At 42.2% G+C, this 20,619-nt stretch overlaps 1 protein-coding gene across 2 annotated transcripts; it reads left to right on the top strand.

Annotated features, from left to right (window-relative positions):
- Nucleotides 1-18: 18 nt before the first annotated feature.
- Nucleotides 19-6,741, top strand: MEIG1 (meiosis/spermiogenesis associated 1). 2 transcript variants are annotated; one of them, XM_074901625.1, is made up of 3 exons: nt 19-102; nt 4,386-4,548; nt 6,613-6,741. In XM_074901625.1, exons 2-3 carry the CDS (start codon nt 4,411-4,413, stop codon nt 6,739-6,741), a joined length of 267 nt encoding a protein of 88 aa, XP_074757726.1. In that variant the 5' UTR covers nt 19-102; nt 4,386-4,410. The 2 variants fall into 2 exon arrangements, with proteins under 2 accessions (XP_074757726.1, XP_074757725.1); XM_074901624.1 differs by lacking the exon at nt 19-102 and adding an exon at nt 2,458-2,551 and having other exon boundaries at nt 4,376-4,548.
- The last annotated feature ends 13,878 nt before the right edge of the window (nt 6,742-20,619 follow it).

Raw genomic sequence — 20,619 nt, 5'->3', positions numbered from 1 at the left:
GCCGGTGGCGCTGTGAGGAGCGACCGCCTCCATCGCGCTGCCGCGGCCCCTCCGCGCCGCCCGACCTGGGAAAAGTCCCCGTTTTGCGGCCCTCGCACCGAGGTGGGTCGTCTTACGGGCCGGGCGGCCGGGCTGTGACTGTGGTGGTGGGAACAGGGTGGGGTGGGGTCCCAGCAGTGCCTCAGGCCAGGCCCTGCACACCTTGGCAAGTAGAAGAAGCTCTCAGGTAAAGTCTGTGGAAGTCATTGGAAATCTCTTACTGACTCTTCTAGGACCCCAAAGAGGTCCCGTGTATGCTGACTCGTGTTAAGTGATCTAGGGAGCGTGGCCATCTCCTCCAGCCGCTCTCCTGCCTGGGGACCCGGGGTTTCTGCCTGGGCTGAGGAATGCAGCTGCTGCTTTCCCGTTGCAGGCTCAACCAGTAACAAAGTTGAGGGTGTGTTACAGACATGTCTGGTCACACAAGCTGCCACAGATGAGGCGTTGCCTGCAACGGCACCTATATACAGGACTCCCATAAAACATAAACACAGATAAGTGCCTTTCCTCCTCTTCAGCTGGCAGTGATAACAGTTTGCTAGTGCAGGCACACCCATACCACTCTGTAGGTTCACAAGCACAGCCCCTCTGTCTGCCCAGCACCCTGGCACAGATCCCAGGCCCCCTTGCCTGGTTCATAGATACCCTATTTGCCTGCTACTCCAGCTTGATGCTCACTAGCAAACATGCACTTACACACTCATCCCTCATGCAATCCACATCCACGCGTTCCCTTGGGTGTACCAGCACACACACACCCTCTGCATGCTTGATATCCTGGCCTGGACCAGAGGTCCCTCTGTTTGCCAGCTAGTCCAGCTTAAAGTTTGCTAGTGAGTATGGATATGCACCCCACAAATACCTGGATTGGGAAGATACAGACACCCCTCCTCCCCAGCAGCCAGCACCAGGCACACTGGCTGTCACTCACAGTCCTGCTCCAAGCGCTGGCATAGAGCCCCTCACTCCTGCCAGCCCTCCCCCAGTAGCTGATTTTTCAGGACACATACCATTCCTGCTCCAGTGGCTGGAAGGTAAAGATGCCCACTCACTCCAGCAGCTGACATCAAAGGCCAGGGGCACCCAAACCCCCGGTCTGAATCCAGGAGCTGGCACCAGTTTTCACTCACACACAGGTCTCACCAGTAGCTGGCACTTAGTCCTTGCAGCACACACACACACGGGACAGAGAGCAAGATTACACAGAGGAATAGTTAAGAAAAGATTTAATAAGATATAAGAAGATAGGACAGACTGTGATGATCAGGTGCAGGCCTCAGTCAGACAAGCATACTGACTGGCCGTGTTTTGCACACAAACAACCTCTTTCACACTCCGTTCTGTCTATTCCCAGCTTTGTTCCTCCCTGCTCCCCTTCCCCTGCACATCCCTCACATGTTTGTACAGCTCTATTCCTGCACCCCTCCGAGTCTGGGGTCCCCCTGGTTTTCAGTCTTACCAGTGGCAAAGCCTGGGTTGATCTTTCTGGAAGTGGCGCCTGTAGTTTCTTGACAGCACATCGATTAGTGTGAGTGGTGAGGTTTGTTTCTTGTCATGGCCTCTATGTTTGTTTTGTCAAGTCTGTGTCTCTGTATATTTTCTTTCTGGTTTCCCCTTTTTCCGTTAGTTTCCCAACTGACAAGGTCCTCGATCAGATAACCTTGCTGGAACAAACATTCTCACACTCCCACATGCCCCCATCAATTAGTGTGACTGACCAGGTTTGATTTTCATCACCTCATAATTTACTGGTCAGATTTGTGTCCCCATATGTTCTTGTTTTATGGCTTCCTCCCTTTCTTGTTATCCCTCCTTGCACTGAAAAAGGTCCTTGACCGGATGCCCTTAAAGCAGCAGACACTCTCCTCCTACATACCCTTACAACTTAGATAAACATATAACTACCATATGCAAGCCCACGCTAGTGAGGATTCCATAGAAATTGTGCTGTGATTGACGTTAAAAAAATGTTTTCCTGAAGCCAAAACAGAGGTATATGAAATCTCACTATTTCCCCTAAGAGTAGGCAAACATTGTTGTCTTAGAAAAGTCCACTTCACTGTTTAACAATTCACTTTAAATGAAAAGTGTTAGTATTATGCTGAATCTTTTTTTTTCCATTCTCTTGCGTTCTTTCATTTGTCTATATCTGTGGGCTGTCTTTTGTCTCTTCCCTGAATTGTGGGCTGTCTGGAGTACAGCTCGTCTCGTGCTCTTGTACAATTAAACCAGATCTATGCCTGGAACTCAGAGGCACTACAATAGACAAAGAGTACTATTTTTAAAGGGCTTAAATAGCAGACTAAAAATATCAGGCTGGTGCCTTTATTATCTGAAGTAACCAACTGGCACTTTAAATATATGACCTTTATGTATATTTTTTGAGCAGGAATGCTTGTGGACAAGCCATCTGAATTAATGGTGATTGAGGAAGTGCCAGGAATATCTAGATGTTTTAAAGAAACACATACATTAGATGAATTCAGTACATCTATACAGAAATATTTAACACTAGTAACACGTAAGATCATAAGGCACTTAAAATCATTATAGTTTAGCATTTATTAAGATCTAATGTTATTTCCAATTATGTTGACTGTCTAAAGTCCCAGATTGACAACAGTTCTCATCAAACATTGATGAGTGTATACAGGGCATGAAAAATTCTGTAATGGCTACAAAAGAGCCCTTTGCATCAAGGGAGGAAAAAATGATGTTGAGATATCTCAATGACTACACTAAATATTTAGAATAAGGATATATGTTTATCATGTTAATTTGTATTGGACACCTCATAACTTGTGTGGGAAAAATACTTTTTTTTTTTAATAAATGGTTGTCTTCAATTACACAATGCTGCAGAGCCTGGTAAAAGAATGTTTGGAGTGCTGAACTGCAAGAAATAGTTTAGTATTGCCAGAAATGAGCCCTTGTGCATATTTTTATTGATCTTAAAGTCTATGAAGTAAGAGATGAAAGGCCCTTTCTTTGTGTGCTAATGGTTCTCATACAGTTAGATGACAGAGGTGCAGACTTCTGCTATTTCCACATATTGAAAACAATAATTCCTGATATAATTTTCCCAAAGATTTGGATGCTGTGATTTTTTTTCCTCCTTTTATGCCTTTCTAACTAAGGGCATCTGTGCATTTGATAAGATATCAGCATTCAGCTTTTCAAGCTCTCAGTTGATATTGGAACTCGATAAGTAAATAAATTTTACTCTGCGTGCAGGATTTGGAGGCAGCATACTACCCACAGGGCGTGAGACTGTGTTCATCCTGTCACTACAAAATCCAGAAGCGTTTTCTTCTTTGAAGATACCTTCTTAATTATGAAACTGAATCTTGGTGACATTACAAAACTAGGAAAGGACTAATTTCTAATCATATCTGCTAGACACAATAGTGTTCTGTGTGTTTTTCTTGCAGGAGCAACATAAATTTCTGGTTTAGTAGCAGAAAAAGACACTCAAGAAAGCAAATACAGTGAAATTCAGATATAAGGTAGAAGTCAAATGATTCAATTTTTTAAAAATATACTTCAAATCCATCCCTAGTGAGTTTCCTCTGATTTCACAATATTTTTTTGCTTTTTTTTTTTTTTTTTTTTACAGTTTGAGTTTCATCTTGTCCCAGTTCTGCTGTGGTCAGGTTTAGCAGCTGATTAACCTATTTACTGTTTCTCAGCAGACTGAACAATGGGATTTGTGTGAGGAGGAAGTCAGTGACAGACAATTCAGATTTTGATTGGGCAAGGGTAGAATAGGATAAATCTGGGTCGGTTGTGTGCCTTGTCTCCTTACCCAATTTATTTCTTAAGACTTCTTTGCCGTCTCCACTGTGCCCATGTGACTGGCAGTGCACTTCTCCTTTCCCCTCCTCTCCCATCCCGAGTGTCTGCTGTTCTTCAGTAAGAGCCCAGCTCTTGATTTGTTGGTTCCCAGTTTGGTGTCCTTTCAGTAGGAAGAAAGAAAAACCTGAAAAACTGCCTGGCCCAAAGGAATAGCCCCTGTGAAGATGTGAAATTTAAAAAATATACTGTTTTGTACTTTTTTTTAACTGCAAATATGCATAAAGAAATTTTAGGTAGGTTAAGTCGAGACGTAGAGGTGTATATAAAGGTATAGGTGATTTGGGTTTGTCTGAGATCAAGTAGCACATTTAATTTGATTCCAACTGCTTATAAAGGTTTTCTTTTTTAACCTCAGACTATGAGTGGAAGATAATATTGTACTGTCTGTAATTCCTCTATTTTTAGTTTTTGTTCTACCCATTTCTATATGTCCCTAACAAAATCGCTTGCTTCTGTCCTTCTCTGTTTAATTTTTTAAAATCTAATTTCAGGAAAAAGTGTGAAGTTTCTGGAGTCATGGCTAAAGCTGACATCAACCCAAAATCTATGTATCGTGCCAAAAAATGGTCAAATGACGTAGAGAACTTATACAGATTTCAGCAAGCTGGATACAGAGATGAGATTGAATATAAACAAGTAAAACAAGTTGACATGGTAAGATTTGGAACTCTGCAAGAGTTCCAAATGCTTTCATCTTTCATCTTATGTTAAACAATTAAATAAAAATTGAAGTGCTGCATATTTCCTTTCTTTTAGGCTTGTTTCTGATACAGCTGTTTTCTCCCAGGTCTGACTTAAATTCTTGAGCTATTACTAACTTTGCAAAATAACTTATTTCACAGAAGTGAAACAGAAACTGCCCAGTGGCAGCCTGTGGTTTTGTTCCCCCTCTCTTACGCATTTAGAAGCATTATAGATTTCTTTGCATAGATGTAGCTGCTACCTAACAGAATAATTCAGTTTTGAGGAAAGGAATATATCAGAGAGAGTTCTCTGTGGAGTTTAGTGAGTTCTCTGTGGAGTTTCCCCGTTACTCTGGCAACAGACCTGATGGGAAACTCGTACCCTGTCCAGGGAGTCAGTCCTGTGTCATTGCTACCAACTTCAGTTTTACAGTCAAACTGTGTGGCAGCATAATCAAACTTTGTGCACACTCAGAATTTGGCTTCTATTGAAGATGTCCACGACAGAAATATTTGATGCCAACTGCGGTAAAGGGAGTTGTGACCCGGGCTTTTATCAACTGAGAACATTGCAGGCTTGGTCCTCTGCTCACTACAGTTGGTGGCACATCAGGTGAGCTAATGAATAGTGGCCAAATATTCAGCAACTACTTGAGATTCAAAATAGCAACCAAGAGGTTAATACAGCAAACAACATACTGTCTTTATTAGAGCACTGTAATTCATCTTCCAAAGCGGCATATATAGTGTGAAAAATCCACTTTTAAAAGATCTTAACCTCCTGTGCACATAAGAAAGAGCAGAACGTTCCTAAGAAAGTCACACCTCAACCAGTTCACTCAAACCAAACCAAAACGTTGATGTGCATAGTGAGATGCGGTTTATTATTTTGTCATGTGCTTGGATACTGCTGCAAAGGCTGTGGTGTAAATTCCTTTAACTGTGCGAAAGGAAATCCTGTAATTAGGGTGGTAGGATCAGTCTGTTTAAGATTTATGGCAGGATATAACCATAGACAATTAAACCCTGATAAAAGTTAAAGAAGACCAATTACTCAGTGTAAAATGAGCGTGCATTCTGTTCAAACTTGCCAGGATCTGGCAGTGATTCTCTTTTGACTCACACTTCATGAAATGTCTTGTTTACTCCATATTATGTTTCCATAATGCAGATGCAATTATAACATAGGTAGAATGAATATTAAGGCGGTTACGTTTAGACAGAGATTGCAAATAACTCCGCTGTATGCCTTAAGTAGTAAGTTAAGTGATAAAACTACCACTTCTGGGACTCTCCAGTTAGAGAATGCTCTAGTTTGACATCCTATTGTCAACCCTGCCTGGAAGAGAAATAAGATCCTTGTTACCTGATTTTTAAGGTTCAGTTTGATCCAAAGTAGTCACAGGTGTACAAGTTGCAGATAGCTACTAAAGCTGTAAAGCTGTTGTACGTTCAGGTGCTCGGGCTTTTAGTTTAAAGCTTCACATTGTGGAACACTGAAGAGCACTAGGAGGGTGCTGGTTTCCTGCGGGACTGACCCTGCTGTCTTTGAGACTATGATACATGTAGCTCACTTTATTTTTATGAAATTGCTAATGAAAAGCACATTTTTCATTGTCAGAAGCATCCTGAAGAAACCTTTGTGTTTCAGTCTCACAGAAGTGGAATCTTTCAGTCTCTCAGATTACTGAATAACTGAGTAGCATCAATGTTTTATTCGTAAATGAGGTATTTTAAAAGCTTTGACTAGTCCACTTTTTAAATTATTCTATCAGATATTCTTAGATCCTTATTTCTAGACTTTTCTGGGGAAAAAAAAAAAACCAAAACAAAAAAACAGAAAACTGGTTTCTGACATCTTGTTCTTAATATTTTTTTTTTTTAAAGTTAAGCAAATTAATAGCAAAGCAGTGTTTAGATGCAAACAAGGCTTTCCCAAGGAAGTATGCCCTACATTCTTTGCAATATAATGCACAAACATAATTTAATGGGAGCATGTTCAGGTGAATGTTTATCCTTTTTATTCTGTTCGTAGGTAGAGTGTTGGCCAGAAACTGGATTTGTTAAGAAACTTCAGAGAAGGGACAATACGTTCTATTATTATGATAAGCAAAGAGAATGTGAAGACAAAGAAGTCTCTAAAGTGAAAGTTTATGTGTATTAGTTTTGTTATTGTTCTATTTTGTTTATACTTTTTTATAAATCTGTTTGTTAGAATCTGTAAGTAAATGAGATTGTGTAATCTGATTTACCTTAAGTCCTTAAGTATCAATGTCATTCTTGGATGGAAGGGGGAATATAGGAGATGTAGAGAAGGCTGGAACTATAGACGTAGGAATTTCATTTTTTTCCTGCTATAACCAAAAGTCTTATTATCCTTCATTTTCCTAGTTACAAAACTTTTGACATAAAGATAAAAAGGTGGTAAATGAGCATCATATATTTGGTTTAACTGTGTGTAAAGTCCATTATAAGTACAGGCATCAGTCTTTATTCAAAACAGTCTAATCTTGTTGACAGTGGCTAATTTCAGCCACCGTCTCTTGGTATAGCTAAGGGTTATGAGACTACAAAGGGCCAAAGTAAGGCCAAAATACTAACTAAAGTTCCACTGGAGAATAGCAAGAATAACCGGCAAAGAATTTAGTGAAGGACACAGAACAATCAAGTAGCAAGGACCAGTGCTGAGCTGCAGATTTAAAAACTGGTTATTGTGATAGAAACAGTCACAACAAAAATGTATTTCTGAGCACTAGGTAAGGTAACCCCAAAGTATTTTTGTCAGGTGCAAGTATTAATTACTTGAGGAGGAAGTATTAATTGACTGGGTAGCATGTGCCTTTTTACAGAGGGGGAAAAAGAAGGCAGTGGATATACATTTGGTAGGATCAGGCAGTATGAAACTGCAGGGAGAACATGAAATCCATACTATAATACTTACGGTTAGGTAACTTACACAGATGATACGTGGGATTTCTGGGCAGAATTCATCTCGTCTAACTTCAAATGTCACACTGTCAACATCTACACCTGATCTCGTCATGTGGACACTCTTTGTTGTGAATAGAGAGGAGTTGGCTCTTCTGGGCACAATTCATTTCTTCTAAATGTACTATTTAATATTTGCTATGAACGTGTTGCTGTGACATTGGCTCTGCAGAAGCTGTCCATATGTGTGCTGCTCTGAGACACCTGGTAAAAGTGAGGTACCATGCTTACCTTCACTCATTAGGGCATTTAATTAAAATACTTTAAGATGCCAAAACTCTAGGTACATGACCGGTAGAACAGATTATTTTTATGTAAACCAGTATATGTACTCATGGTGGTTACAGAAAAATGTTATTAATCTCTCCTGTCTCTGGACTGTAAACCAAGGGGCAGCTAAACTAAGTTTTAGGCATGGATTAGAAGGGTACATTTGACCATCTGTCTTGTGGATATTCTTCCTTAATTTGAACCTAAGAAGGTGGCCAACTTAAGAGTATGGGTGCAATATCCAAAAGATCTCATTGACAATAGGTGATGATGATCTAGTCACCTTATTTAGACTGCTTGGAAATTTTTAGCTTAAATTTGCATGAGCTCTATTAGGGAAATGCCAGAAAGGTACTCAGAAGCAACTGTAAAGCTTTTTTATTCCAGGAAGGTTTTAATGGTATATAAATAGTTACTGCAATGACAGAAATAAAGCATTATTACAGTAAATTTCACTTCAGATTTTCATTATTATTTATTTTTTTATTTGGATTGCTCTGGATGTACTTTTTAAGAGATCACTTTTTGCATACTTTGCAATCAAATAGCAAGAACAGAACAATTATCACAATAACCCATCTATTTTGTCACTTTAAGATGGTCACTTTGTTAATGTCATAGATTCCTAAAAATGTCCAGTGGACATGAAAAAAGCCTTTAAAAAATTCACAGAAATAGATGTGTTGTATAGCCAACACAAAGTTATTGACAGAAATTATTGCTGTCAGCACACACAGAATAAGTGAGAATGTTTGGTACAGCCATTTTCTCAGTCTATAAAAAAGACAGAGCTGGGCATTGAAGAACAGGAATTAAAACTTTTTAGAGCTTAACTTTTTTTAAAGAAAGACTTTTAAAAATCAAAACAAATGTAAAAGATTATTCTGGGCTTCCATTATTTTATCTGACTACACCTCAATGTTCTTCCAATATTGCTGGATGTTTTCTGACTTGTATTATGTCTTAAAACAATGAGTGTGCATTTCATACAGCCCGGGGAGACTTCTTTTAATTGCGACAAGTAGCATGGGAATTCATGTTCCACTTCTGAAATGCCGGTTTTGTATGAGTTGGCAGATTCTTCTCACTTTGAGAGAGTGAATTACCTAGATTTTATTACTCTAATTTTTCATCATTATCAGTGTGCTAAAAGGTTGAATCTCGCTGTAATATTTAAAAGATTAATGGGATGAAAAGGAAAGAGAAGCCTTGTTAATAGCTCTGGAGACCAGTTTACAGACATAGCCTTTGTCAGTCCTAATGCTGTATTTGGGAGTTTGCTCACTTCATTAGCAAAACAGCAGAGTTTGTACTGCAGTTTCAGTTTTAATTGTCCTTTGACATCCAGTTTGTATCCATATTTCACTCCAGCTCATGCTAGCCTTACAGGTACTTAAAACCACTCTTTTTTTAAAGACCGTAGCTGCGTAACGGTGTTAGCTGAAGGGGTTCCTTTCTTTAAAAAGCAAGAAGTACAGGGGTTCTTTCGTCTGCTGCTGTTATGCTGAAAGTATCTCTTTTGGTCAAAAAAGCTGTCAAAATAATTTAATGTGTCGGTATTTTCTCTAATTTGAGAAATCTGTAACTGCAATATCTTGTCCGTAACCTCAGTTTTAAGCATGTTGAGAACTGTCACTAAGTTGTGAAAAAGTATCGGAAGTAAGCCATGTGGGGAAGCTGTGCTTCATTTTAAGGGTGACACAACAGTTCATGTCAATATAAATAACTTATTTCTGAACACCATTACAAAAACTTCTTTTTTTACTGAACTTTATAACTTTAAAGACATAGAGATAAAATCACATCTCTCCATTTTATTGCCTAGAGATGAAAATACGTGCTATATTGCTGATTTGAGTCTCAATAAAAAGTAATTCTGTGAAAATACTTCCCAAGGTACTTTTCTTATCTGTTGGTATTCCTCTTATCAGGGAATACTGTAATACTTTCAGTGACAATTTGCTCGCAAGTGGATGATGCCAAGGCTCCCTGTTAGCAAGTGTTTACCAGCTGCCCAAGTCTGATGTACTAATTCACTTCATGGCTTTGTACAAGGCAAGAATATGTGCTTTCTGTGTCTGTTGAAGCTCATAAAAGAGGTAAACCAAACTTTTCAGGCTCTGTTTTTGACAGCTACAAGTGAAATGGCAAGTTACACTGGGGAAATAAAGGCTGCATTTGTGTGTTCTAGGATGGTTTTCTACGTTTTCAGCCTTTACTTGAGTTCATTATGGAACAGTATTGTCTGAAAGCGATACTATGTTTATTTGATTACTTTGCAGTCACAGCAGCTAAAAGGAAGATGGTATAAGTATTTTAGTTTTCACTTTGGTACCCAAGTGGACTGTTGTCCTGAAGACAGTTAAACTTGCTCTGAAGACAGTTAAACTTCAACCTTTTGTTTTTCAAACGTGGCCCCTTGTTGAAAATGATGAACTGTCTTCAAACTCATTAAAGACAACTTTCTGACTCAACAGCTGTTGATGCTGCTGTTCCCCACATTGTCTGATATAAGTAACGTCTGTCTGAAAGAAGCTTTACTGGAGTTGCTTTACAGTCTTTGCAGGCTCTCTCCTGTTGCCCCAGTTCCACTGGATTTGTATTTATTTGTTGGAGTTGCTTTCTTAGTAGCCTGCCTGTGCTGAGCACCTCTTGGCGAATTTTCTTTCTTGTTGCAGTTGAGACTTTGCATTTACTTCAAGTCTGAAGCATTTGGGAGGGTGACTGGTCATTGGTGAATGTCTACTGTCAGGAAAGTTTTAGGTAGGCACCAAAAAAGCCCTACAATATAACTTTGAACAAACATCACCATTTCTATGGATACTCAGTTCAGCCAGTGTGTTTACAGGTCTCAGTGCTGGGATAAAGTATCTTTGCTGGTTGGTGCTTTTGTGGCTCTTTTTTTTTCCTCATTACTCTTCCATATTGTTTGCCTTCACAGGTACCTGGCACTCATGGATCCCTTGAAAATCCTGTCCAATGTCCATGCCTGTACCCCAGCTCCCTTACCCAGCCCTGGCTCAGACCTGGAGTCTTTTCTTCTACTCACCAGCTAGTGCAGCTTGACATTTGCTAGCAAATTACATGCACATGGGACTAAATCCACTAAGGAAATATAAACACAGCCAGGTTGCAGCAGGTGCTGGCACGCACTTACACCCCTCAGATAAGCACGCACATCCCTGACCCTCTGGTGTTGACATCAGACCTGTGGTCCCTGTCACCATGGCCCCTTCTCCAGGGGCTGGCACACAGGATAAACAGTGAGATGACACAGAAGAGGTAATTAAGAATGGGATTTAACAAGAAGACAGGCCAGACTGCAGGAATCAGGGGCAGGGCCCAGTCTATCCTGCCTGACAGCCTGCTCACATGTGTCTGACCCCTCCAACCTCCCTCCTTGCCATCTTTCCATACTTGTTCCACCCTGATCCTTCCCATGTCTTTAGTCCTTCCCCTAAACATCCCATAGTAAGTTTCATGCAGTCCTCCAAGCTCCCTCAAATAGCCCTTAATATTCACATTATGTTTCCTCCTTCTTATCAGTTACAAAATGGAGGCTGACCCTCTTCAAGGCTGGAGTAGTTTTTTTAATAGCCCCCCAGTCAGTGCCTGACAAGCTCTGGCCTCCATTATTATCTCTCTCATCACCTGCTCATTAATGTTTGTGTGTCTGTGTGTTTAATTCATCATTTTTCCTTGTTATTTGTTATTTCTATGATACGGAATAGTCCTTAACCAAATAAGTTACTGAACCAGATGCTCTCATATTTCACATGTCTTCATGCCAACCTCCCCAAGGCAGGTGGTTTGGCTGCAGTGTGAAGAATGATGCCGGGTAGAGGCACCTACACAGCAGGACCTCTGTGGTGCTACTGCTGCACACGCCCAGGCAGGTGGCAGCTCTAAGGACATGGGGACAAAGGGAAGGGAATGTCTAAAAATAGGAGGAGGAGGAGTATTGGGGTGGGAGGGAAAAAAAGCACAAGTTCAAGGAAGGATGAGTGTGTGTAAGGATGCATCAGCGTTTTGCCAGTGATCTCGTACCCACATAAACCTCCTCCCTTCCTGGCAGTAGCTCAGCTCTTGCTGGCTGAGGAAGGAGGACGCGGTCCCAGCTCCTTGCTGCAGATGTTCGTCCTGCCTTGGCAGGAGCACCCGCATGCCTCGGCCAAGGGGAAGGTGTCCTGCTTGGGTGGATAAGCTGCTAGCAGCTGCTTGGTTTTGGAAGGGTGATGGAGCAAAAAGCAGGCGGACTGGATGTGTGGCAGGCTCTTCGGTTTTGCGCGGGGTGTCTAGAGGCTGCCAGCTGTGCTGCGCTGCCCTGGGGAACACACTTGTGCCAAATACATGATGTTTTTGAGAAACAGCAAACTCTGGGACGTGAGTGGGGAAGAGCCAACAGGTGGGCTGTGGGTGCTAGGAGATAGCTGCTAGGATGCTGTGCATGGAGAGATGGGCTGGAGCCAGGCACGCTCAGTACAGGGACACTTTGGGTAGTGTTTCTCCCAGAGGAAAAAGCGTGGTGGCCCTGCGGATCCGCCTCTTCCCATGGCTGTGGGCTGCTGGGGCTAGACAGCAGCTTGCTCTGTAGCCCTGTTCTGCAGCTGCGGTGGGTAGAGCCTGCCAACTCCTACCCTAACCTCCCTGACGGATCCATCCTTCTCTTGTTCCGAAGAAACTTGAGTCGCAGCCCAGAGGGACCCTGCTGTTGTCCACTGACTCTTCAAAAAGGAGGTCTGTGTCCCAAGGGATCACTGTTTTGAGGAGACGCTCATTAAAAACACAAATTGTCTCTTTGATAGCCTATCACAACTTTGGTCTCAACAAGTGAGAATGATCACTACACTTGCAACTACAGAGATGGACATTTATTTAAAAAGTCATTGGATTAATATTTTGTCAGACCAGAGCAATACTTCAACAGAGAAGAAAGATTTGTATATCTGAAGGGTGCGTTCAGTAGAGGTGTTTAGAAGGGATATTCGCTGGTAGTATGTATACTGCAAGCAGATTATTGAGCATGCAAGGCAAAAAAACCCAGCAGAAATATAAAAGTTTGCTACAGACAGGAAGAAGACATTAAAATGTCATTGGGAATATTAGTTTAGGAATAGCTTGTCTGTTATTTACAGTGTTACCATTTGTATCTGTCAGACAGGGAAAAATAACAATTATTCATAATTCCTGCTTTACTGTATCAGAGCAAAGTAGTAAGATCCATCTACACCAGATGAAATAATTTACCATCTGTACCTGAGGATGATGTGAAGCATCACCTGCTAAATATAAATTTAAGTTCAGAAGCCTGGGGTCATGTAGACTCCCAGTCTTAAGACCAGTAGCGCAGGACTCTAATTCACTAATTTTAGATTTTAACAAACTTTGGAAAACTGGAGAAGTGCCAGAGGACTGATGGAGAGTCAACATAATCCAATACTGAGAAGGAAATCATACTAGACTGGATAAACAGACTCTAATTAGGGATAAGTTAGTGAAGTGGTTATACTGGGACTCTCAATAAAGAAGAAGGAGTCGGAAGGTATTTTCCTCTGTGCTCAGCTGATCAGATGCACCTTGGCTGATTTGAAGTATCAGTGACAAGCCACAGGAAAGATCAAGAAATAGGCTCTTCAGAGGTTTTGTTTGTGGAACATTTTGTTTTACTGTCTGAGGACTAACACAGTTTTTAACCCCTGTCATCAATCTCAGCCCAGAGTTACTTCAATAAAAGCAGTGACTGGTGCTGTGCGAGACCCTGAGACGAGATGTTCACACCTCTCACATGGGATGGAGCCCTCCGCCCCTACACTCTGTGAAAACCATAAACTTTTATTAAGACAACAGGTCCCCCATGCAAATAGGATTTAAATGTCTTGCTTTTCAATTCATTGGCTGTAGCTGCTGCAGGTTTTGCATTGCACAGCCCATGGAGATGAAAAAGCCTGTGGTTGCTGGCAGTGCCCACTAGAAATATTTCAGCACAGGAGGCAGCAGTCTGGATTTCAGGCAGGTGTTTTAGTCACCCCATGGCTAACCACTGTTTAATGGAGCGTGTGCCTTGGGGACACCGAGTCTGGGGAAAGAAACCTTCTTCTGGATGCACTTGGCTGCCAGGTAGCCTTGAGGTGAGTTGGGAAGATGCAGGAGTCACACAGACCCTCGCTGCTGGTGGGATGACCTCTCCTGGCATGGTGAAGCACGCTTGCTGAGGGTGAGGAAGGTCTTTCATCTCACCTCTTGGCAGAGAGCATCACACAGCCCTGTTTTTCAAAGGTCTGGCAGTGCCAAGGGAACCATATGCACAAGGAGGAGGAAATTTTTCTTTTCATCCCGTTGTGGAAAGTTTAAATGACAAGATAGAAAACCTGCAAAATTGGGAGGTGGTACTGTTGCTCTATGTCCTTCTGTGATTAAAAGTAGCATTTTTTTTCCTCTTGAATATACAGTAACAATCCAGATTTCCCTGTGATGTTACTGCCACCCTCCCTGGGCTGACAAGTGATGTTGGCTAATTTGCAAATGCAGCAGATGAGAGGGCTGGTTTCATCCTTCAGCTGGTGCACAGGCTCCAAACAGAGAACGACTGGTGTCAGTTTGAGTGTCTTTCCTCTTCTTTGAAGATGTTTTGAAGCAGGCCTGCAGGTGCTGCCCCACTTAAAGTCTGCCACCAACCTGAAAGAAGAGCTGGATGTTGGTGAGTTGCTTATATATGTATCAGAGGCTCAGAAGGGAAAATTTGATTAAAATAAACATATGTATGCATGCTATATGCATACATATATTTATTTTAATTACACATTTCTCTTTTTGAAGACATTTTTTTTCTCAAAAATAAAACATCTTGAAGATATTTTTTCTTTAAATCTTCAATGAAATGGTGTGACTTTCAGCTGAGATTTTGGGGCATGAAGGAGCAGATGGGAAATCTTCTGTGATACACTAAATAAGATAACATAAAAGAGGGAGAACCCACAATCTTCATGGAACTCAAACTGTTTGAAAACCAAAGGAGAGTGAAGATTATAAAGAATAATTTGGACAACACATCCGCAACTCTGAATGTTTCAGCTTCTTCATTAGTTCAATCTCTCATCTTATCTCCAAGAGCTAAACATAAATGTGGAAAAAGTAAAATGAAATAGTTTTGCAGTACCATTTAAAACCTGCTGCCTGTATTTCCCAGCTTGGAGAGGTGCCATGGGCTGAGACTTACGCTGAATCTGTGAGCTCATGCCTCCCTCTGCTGACTGCCTCCCCCAAACCTCTCCCTGATTGCAAATGATAAAAGGCCGTGATTTTTTTTCCCCCTCCTTTTGGACTAAGGTTCTTTCTCGTGTCTCAAGCAATGACCGTAATGTCTAGGGAGGTGGTGGATATGGGCTCCTCACATCATCCCCAGCCCCGTGGTGACAGCGCTGGTCACTCCAGCAGTGCTGTGTTCCTCTGTCTGGCATCTGCCCCTTGGGTCCCACTGCCACTGGAGTTCTCCATTAATCCTAAAATAATTTGTGAATCCTTGTTTAAGAGAAGTGTTCAAAAGCCGTAAAGCAGAGACTCAAAGAAAGTTGCTATAAACTGAGAGAATCAAGCAAGGACCTTTGGCTAGATCACAAGATTACAGCGGGAGCATGCTAGAAATATTTTTCAGTTTGAATATGTCTGTAACACCACTTGGTATCAGTTCAAAACTCTTGGTCCTTACAGGCAGCTACTAAGTAAAAGTGACTGTGGGAACTGCAAAACATAAAGGTTTTGGTTTTTCTTCTCTTCTGATATGCCGTCTTCAGAAACCCCATGTCCTTGCAGCAGACCATGTTCCCCAGGCACATGCAAAGGCAAGAAATGTACAACCTTGATATTGCAGGATTAATTGGAAAAAAACATGCCCCTTGTTCTGGGGTGGAGGAGCAATGCTGGAAGTCCTCAACCCGGTTTTCCTCTCAATGGTCTGGGTGACCCTTTGTATAGAGGGAGACAAACACAAATCTTCGGGGATGACAGGGAGGGATCTCAGTGTCATAAATGTTTTGTCCATTTTTAACTCTTCCAGAGTATTTTCTTGGGTTGGGGGGCTGACAGAGATGAGTCTGAAGTCCATTGTAGCAAAGCAAGTGTGTTAATCAGGGTCCCTTTGGACTTAAAAACACAAGTGAAAACAGCTCCTGGGTTCTCCAGGAATTTTGGGTTGTAGAAGCTTTGTTAGAAAGAGCCAAATAAAATCGTACTCTATCAAGATAAAGCATGCCAAATAGAATAGCCAAAGGGCCATAGCACTGGGAGCTGGAGGCTGATTTAATGATGCAAAAAACAATTACCAGACTGTAATCACTAACGGCTGGGTCGGGAAGCTGAAATCGCTACAGGGAAGCAGACAGGAGAACAGCGGCTGCTGTTGCTGGAGCTGCGACTAAGATAAATTGCAGCAGAAAGCCCGTGCTAAAACAAAGAGTTATGGAATAAATTGATGCATTAGAAAACCCAGCACATTAGATCACTTGAAAGGACACACAGAGCACCAGAGAGACGGGCTGGTGAAGAGCTAGACAGCATTGGCTGCACAGAGGAGTTACTGACCTCCACCCTGGGACTCAGACAGCTAGCTGGTGAGGTACGAAGGCAGCAGCATCAATGACAATGATATATAATTAGCCTTAGGATATATTAAAATTTTTATATGTGGGCTGAATTAAATCTTCACCAGGAGTACTGGAAAAATCACATGATGGCCTTTAGAATAAATAAAATATTAGACAGAAGAGAGCATATTACAAGTCTACAGTGCTGATGTTCTGAAGAGACTCTGCAATTTATGGGCCAAATCTATTTACTGGAAGCAGTGCCAGTACTATTTTTGAGCTAAAGCTCAGCATGTAAACCTTGGAACTGCTGTAACACTTAGTCACAGCCAGCTGTGATAAATGTAAAGTGCACTAAACAAGAACAAGGGAAGGCAAATTGTTTCTAACCTGAGCAGAACAAACCCTTGCAATGTTAAACTATCTGATATTTCCTTTTATATTATTTTCTCCATTAAAAAACAGGTTGTTTTTTTATTTCAGACCGGAAAAGCGTACATACCTTTCACTGAAGATTGGTCTACTTACTTTAAATTGTAGAAAGAAGTGAGTCAGTGTTACAGGGCACTGAAATTGTGGCAGTCATGGATGCACTTGTTTTGAACTTGGTATTAGCAGCTCGTCTTTATTCTCAGACAATACAGCTTGATGCAGTTTTTGCAAAAAAACACAGTCAGTATGAGAGAACAAATCACCAAGCAAATGGGACAAATCATTTTATCATTTGCTCAATTCCACCGTGTAGTAAAGAGGGAGCAGAGGATCCCCTAAGTTTTGAAACGTAGCAGAAAACCAACAGCTCTGTTGTGTGATCTGTCCTGTGAGTGAGCGTCAGCATATACAGAGCATGGACACCCTGCACACCCATGTTGCATCATTGTTCAACCAAGTAAGATACGGAATAGCCATGAAGAAGATTTATAGCCTTTTCCCTGAGGATAAGACATGTATTTTGAGTACTAACATAAATGTTAAGGTAGAGGGGTCCTTAACCACACTTACCAGACTAGAGGCATGGGCTCATTTTCCGATGGAGATTTCAGAAGTTTGATGAGCTCTGAAATAGGAGCTCAGTGGATCCTGCATTCTGAGTCACGTGTATCAATCAGCCTCTTGATGGCAGCGGGGTTTGCTCCTGGAGCTCTGGCTGCAGGAGCAGAACCACACCAAATGTGTCCCATTCCATGGACGGAGTAGGATCTGCTGCCAAATTAATTATTTTCCAGAGTTTGTGCTTCGATAAAGAGAACTTCAGGTGGAAAAGGATGTCTAGTTTTCAATGCCAATCCCCTTTCCCCACTTTATACTATTTTTCACAAGTCAGTGAAATGCCATCTTTAAAACAATGTCATTTTCTGCTCCCCACAACTCTGCCTGAGGGATTGTCCTAGAGCTGCTCTCCTTTGATGGACTGAAATCCCCCGCACATTTGAACACAATACTACAGGTGCATCCTTCATAGCCATTTGCTCTTGTACCAACATAACTCATTAGCTTAAACATTTTATCTCACTCGCTAGCATTTACTCCTCCCCATGCTGTGTGTAAAAATTGCAGTATCCCTTCTTGGCCTCCCTTTTGCAGGCCTAACCAAGATAAGCTTTTCAGTCTTCCCCTGGAAGACAGACCTGATCATCCCACCACGGATGCGGTGATGACCCCACCCTCCCAATGCCTGTTTCAGAACAAAACAGCCTCTCCTGAGTTTGAGTGGCCAAAACGATGAACTGACTCCAGATGGGATCTCACTGGTACCTTTTACCATAGCAGAAATTACTCTTTTTTCCTGGAGAATTTCCTCACCTGGGAATTACACCAGCCTCCGCTGCTGCCATACCACATTGCTTCACGGATATCATATGACCAACACCAAAAGCTTTCTCCTCCTTTTCCTTCTCTGACGGAGGAAATCCCAGTTTAGGGCAGAAATTCCTGTTTGCCCCTAAGCGGCCCATGAGTCTTGATACATCGACACCCCTCTCGCTGCTGCTGTTCCTGTAGAGCCTCCAATAAATGATCTCTGAGAAACTCTTCAATCTTAGTTTGTTTATTCCCTTCCCTGAGGACTACTGCTACAAAGAGTTATTCATTCCCAACCGCCGAAGGAATTCAGCTGTGTCGTGCACCGACAGAAAGAATGACACCTGTGGTCAGGACCACGTGCACAAGCAGTGGTCTCGCTGAGACACTTCCCGCTGGGGAGCATCATCTCTCGGATGAAGCAGATCAGCTCCCGTGGGTCATTTCTCACCTAATGATCCAAGCGTGTCTCCTATTGGGAAATAGGACCAGGCTCCACGACAGACCATGTGATGATCCTCGGGGAGGGGCACAATTTATCAAATCATTGGTATCGTGAAAACAAACTCTTGGCTGAGTCAGCTGCTAAATCCAGTAGGTTATCTGTTGGGTCTGTTACATTAATGGCTCAATCAGATCCTCACTCATCAAATTATCCTTGTTGCCTACTAACTGAACGTGTCGTCCAGAGAAGCATTTTGATGCACAAGCAAGTGGGCCAGGCAGGAGATGCAGATTGGTTAAGTGGAGAAAACAAGTAACATTTAAAAAATGAGACACTACAGCAAACCATGGGCTAACTCACCTGTTCTGATCTCAGCATGGATACCTGAGCACTTTGTCCCCTTCAAGGTGTGTCTGGCTTCTCCCAGGGCCACAGAACAGCCCGCAGGAGCCATGGCTGCCCCACACCACCACCAAGGCCCAGCTGTGATTTCAGCGATGGCAGCAGCTCCCTGGGACTGTGACTCATCTCTGAAGGCCACGGACTGCTGCATCCTGGAGCTCAAACTAATGGCTATTATCTATTGACATTCGATAACAGAAAATAACTTACTAGATATCTAGAAAGGATGAAGTCTGGTCTTCTTACTCCTGACCAGTTGAAGAGATACCTTTCATACCAAGCGCCAAACGTTGGCGGTGCCAATGATGGGTACGGAAGGAAGCAATAGAAAGGGAATTTCTCTCAGTTTATGTCCTAAAGAGGTTGAGACAAGCAAAACCTACCCTCCTTCGCCAGAAGTGTGGAAGGAGTCTTGAAATGAGTCATGCAAGTGAAACGCCTGCTGAAACAACAGATAAATGGTTGTATTTGTCTTATGAAACCCAGCTACTGTAGACTGTATTTTTGAGTGACATTGGCTGACATCTTCATCTCATCAATGAACTTTTTATTGAGACTATTTATGTCCAAGTAACAGCTTGTATTTTTCATCAAGTTTTGTCTGTGTTTTGCATTTGTTCTTAATTATTGGTAATTAGTCAATAGATGTTGGAAGAAGGTTATATCCAGTTGTCCCACTGAGCCATAACTCCAAGCATAAATGCGATACACAACACAGGGGACTCCCACAGTTTCTCCCCTCCAGCAACCCAGAGCTTCCCCCTGGGCCCCAACCAGACCCAATGCAACCCTCAGGATTTAATCCGGTCACAGCCAGAGACTGTTGAGGAATAAAATATATAAGTGCTGAAAAACAAGTGTAAAACCAACTGTGAGTTTTCTACAGGCCAAGAGCACTTGTGTGTCAGGAAGTCGCATCCGTCACCCCATGGGAATTTTTTTCCCCAAGTAGCTGAAGAGGTCATAAAGAGTCTCTCCACTGAGTCCTGGAGACCCTTCTCCACCAAACAGCGAGTGTGGGAACAAATGCCGGAGGGTTACAGGAGCTCTTTATGACTTTCCACCCAGTACTTAAGCTCAGGATGAAGTAAAGCTCATCAAAAACTTGACAATTTTCCGGCCTTGCTTGTATTTAATACCTTTCATCTTTGAAGCCGCGGTGCTTACGTCTTCAAGCGTGTTGACCACGGGAGGCTGAGTGGAGATTAAGTGCACCCGGAGCCCTGTGTACACAGCATGTGCCCTGAGGTCAAGCAGCCCCAGCATCGCTTTTCACCTACAACAACCAAAATGTTTTGCAACAAGGTGACTTTCACTGGACAGACTCTCGTTCAAGAGTTGGGGAGCTCCTACAAGTCACAGACAGTGGCCTAAAGGGGATCTTGGATGACTGGGGGTCGCAGAAATTGACCCCCAACCAACAACTGTACAGACAATTAATATTTGCTGCTTTCTTCTTTCTGGTCTTTTGGCCTCGAAATCTTTTTTATCCAGCAAGAAGGGAATGCCCATGTTGTTTCTACTGAATTACACTGATATTTAGTGGAATTTGTCTTTC

Source organism: Athene noctua, chromosome 3 (genome assembly GCF_965140245.1).
Source record: "Athene noctua chromosome 3, bAthNoc1.hap1.1, whole genome shotgun sequence".
Lineage (NCBI taxonomy): Eukaryota > Metazoa > Chordata > Aves > Strigiformes > Strigidae > Athene > Athene noctua.
The sequence above is the reverse complement of the archived record's forward strand: the minus strand, read 5'-3'. Positions and strand labels throughout refer to the sequence as shown.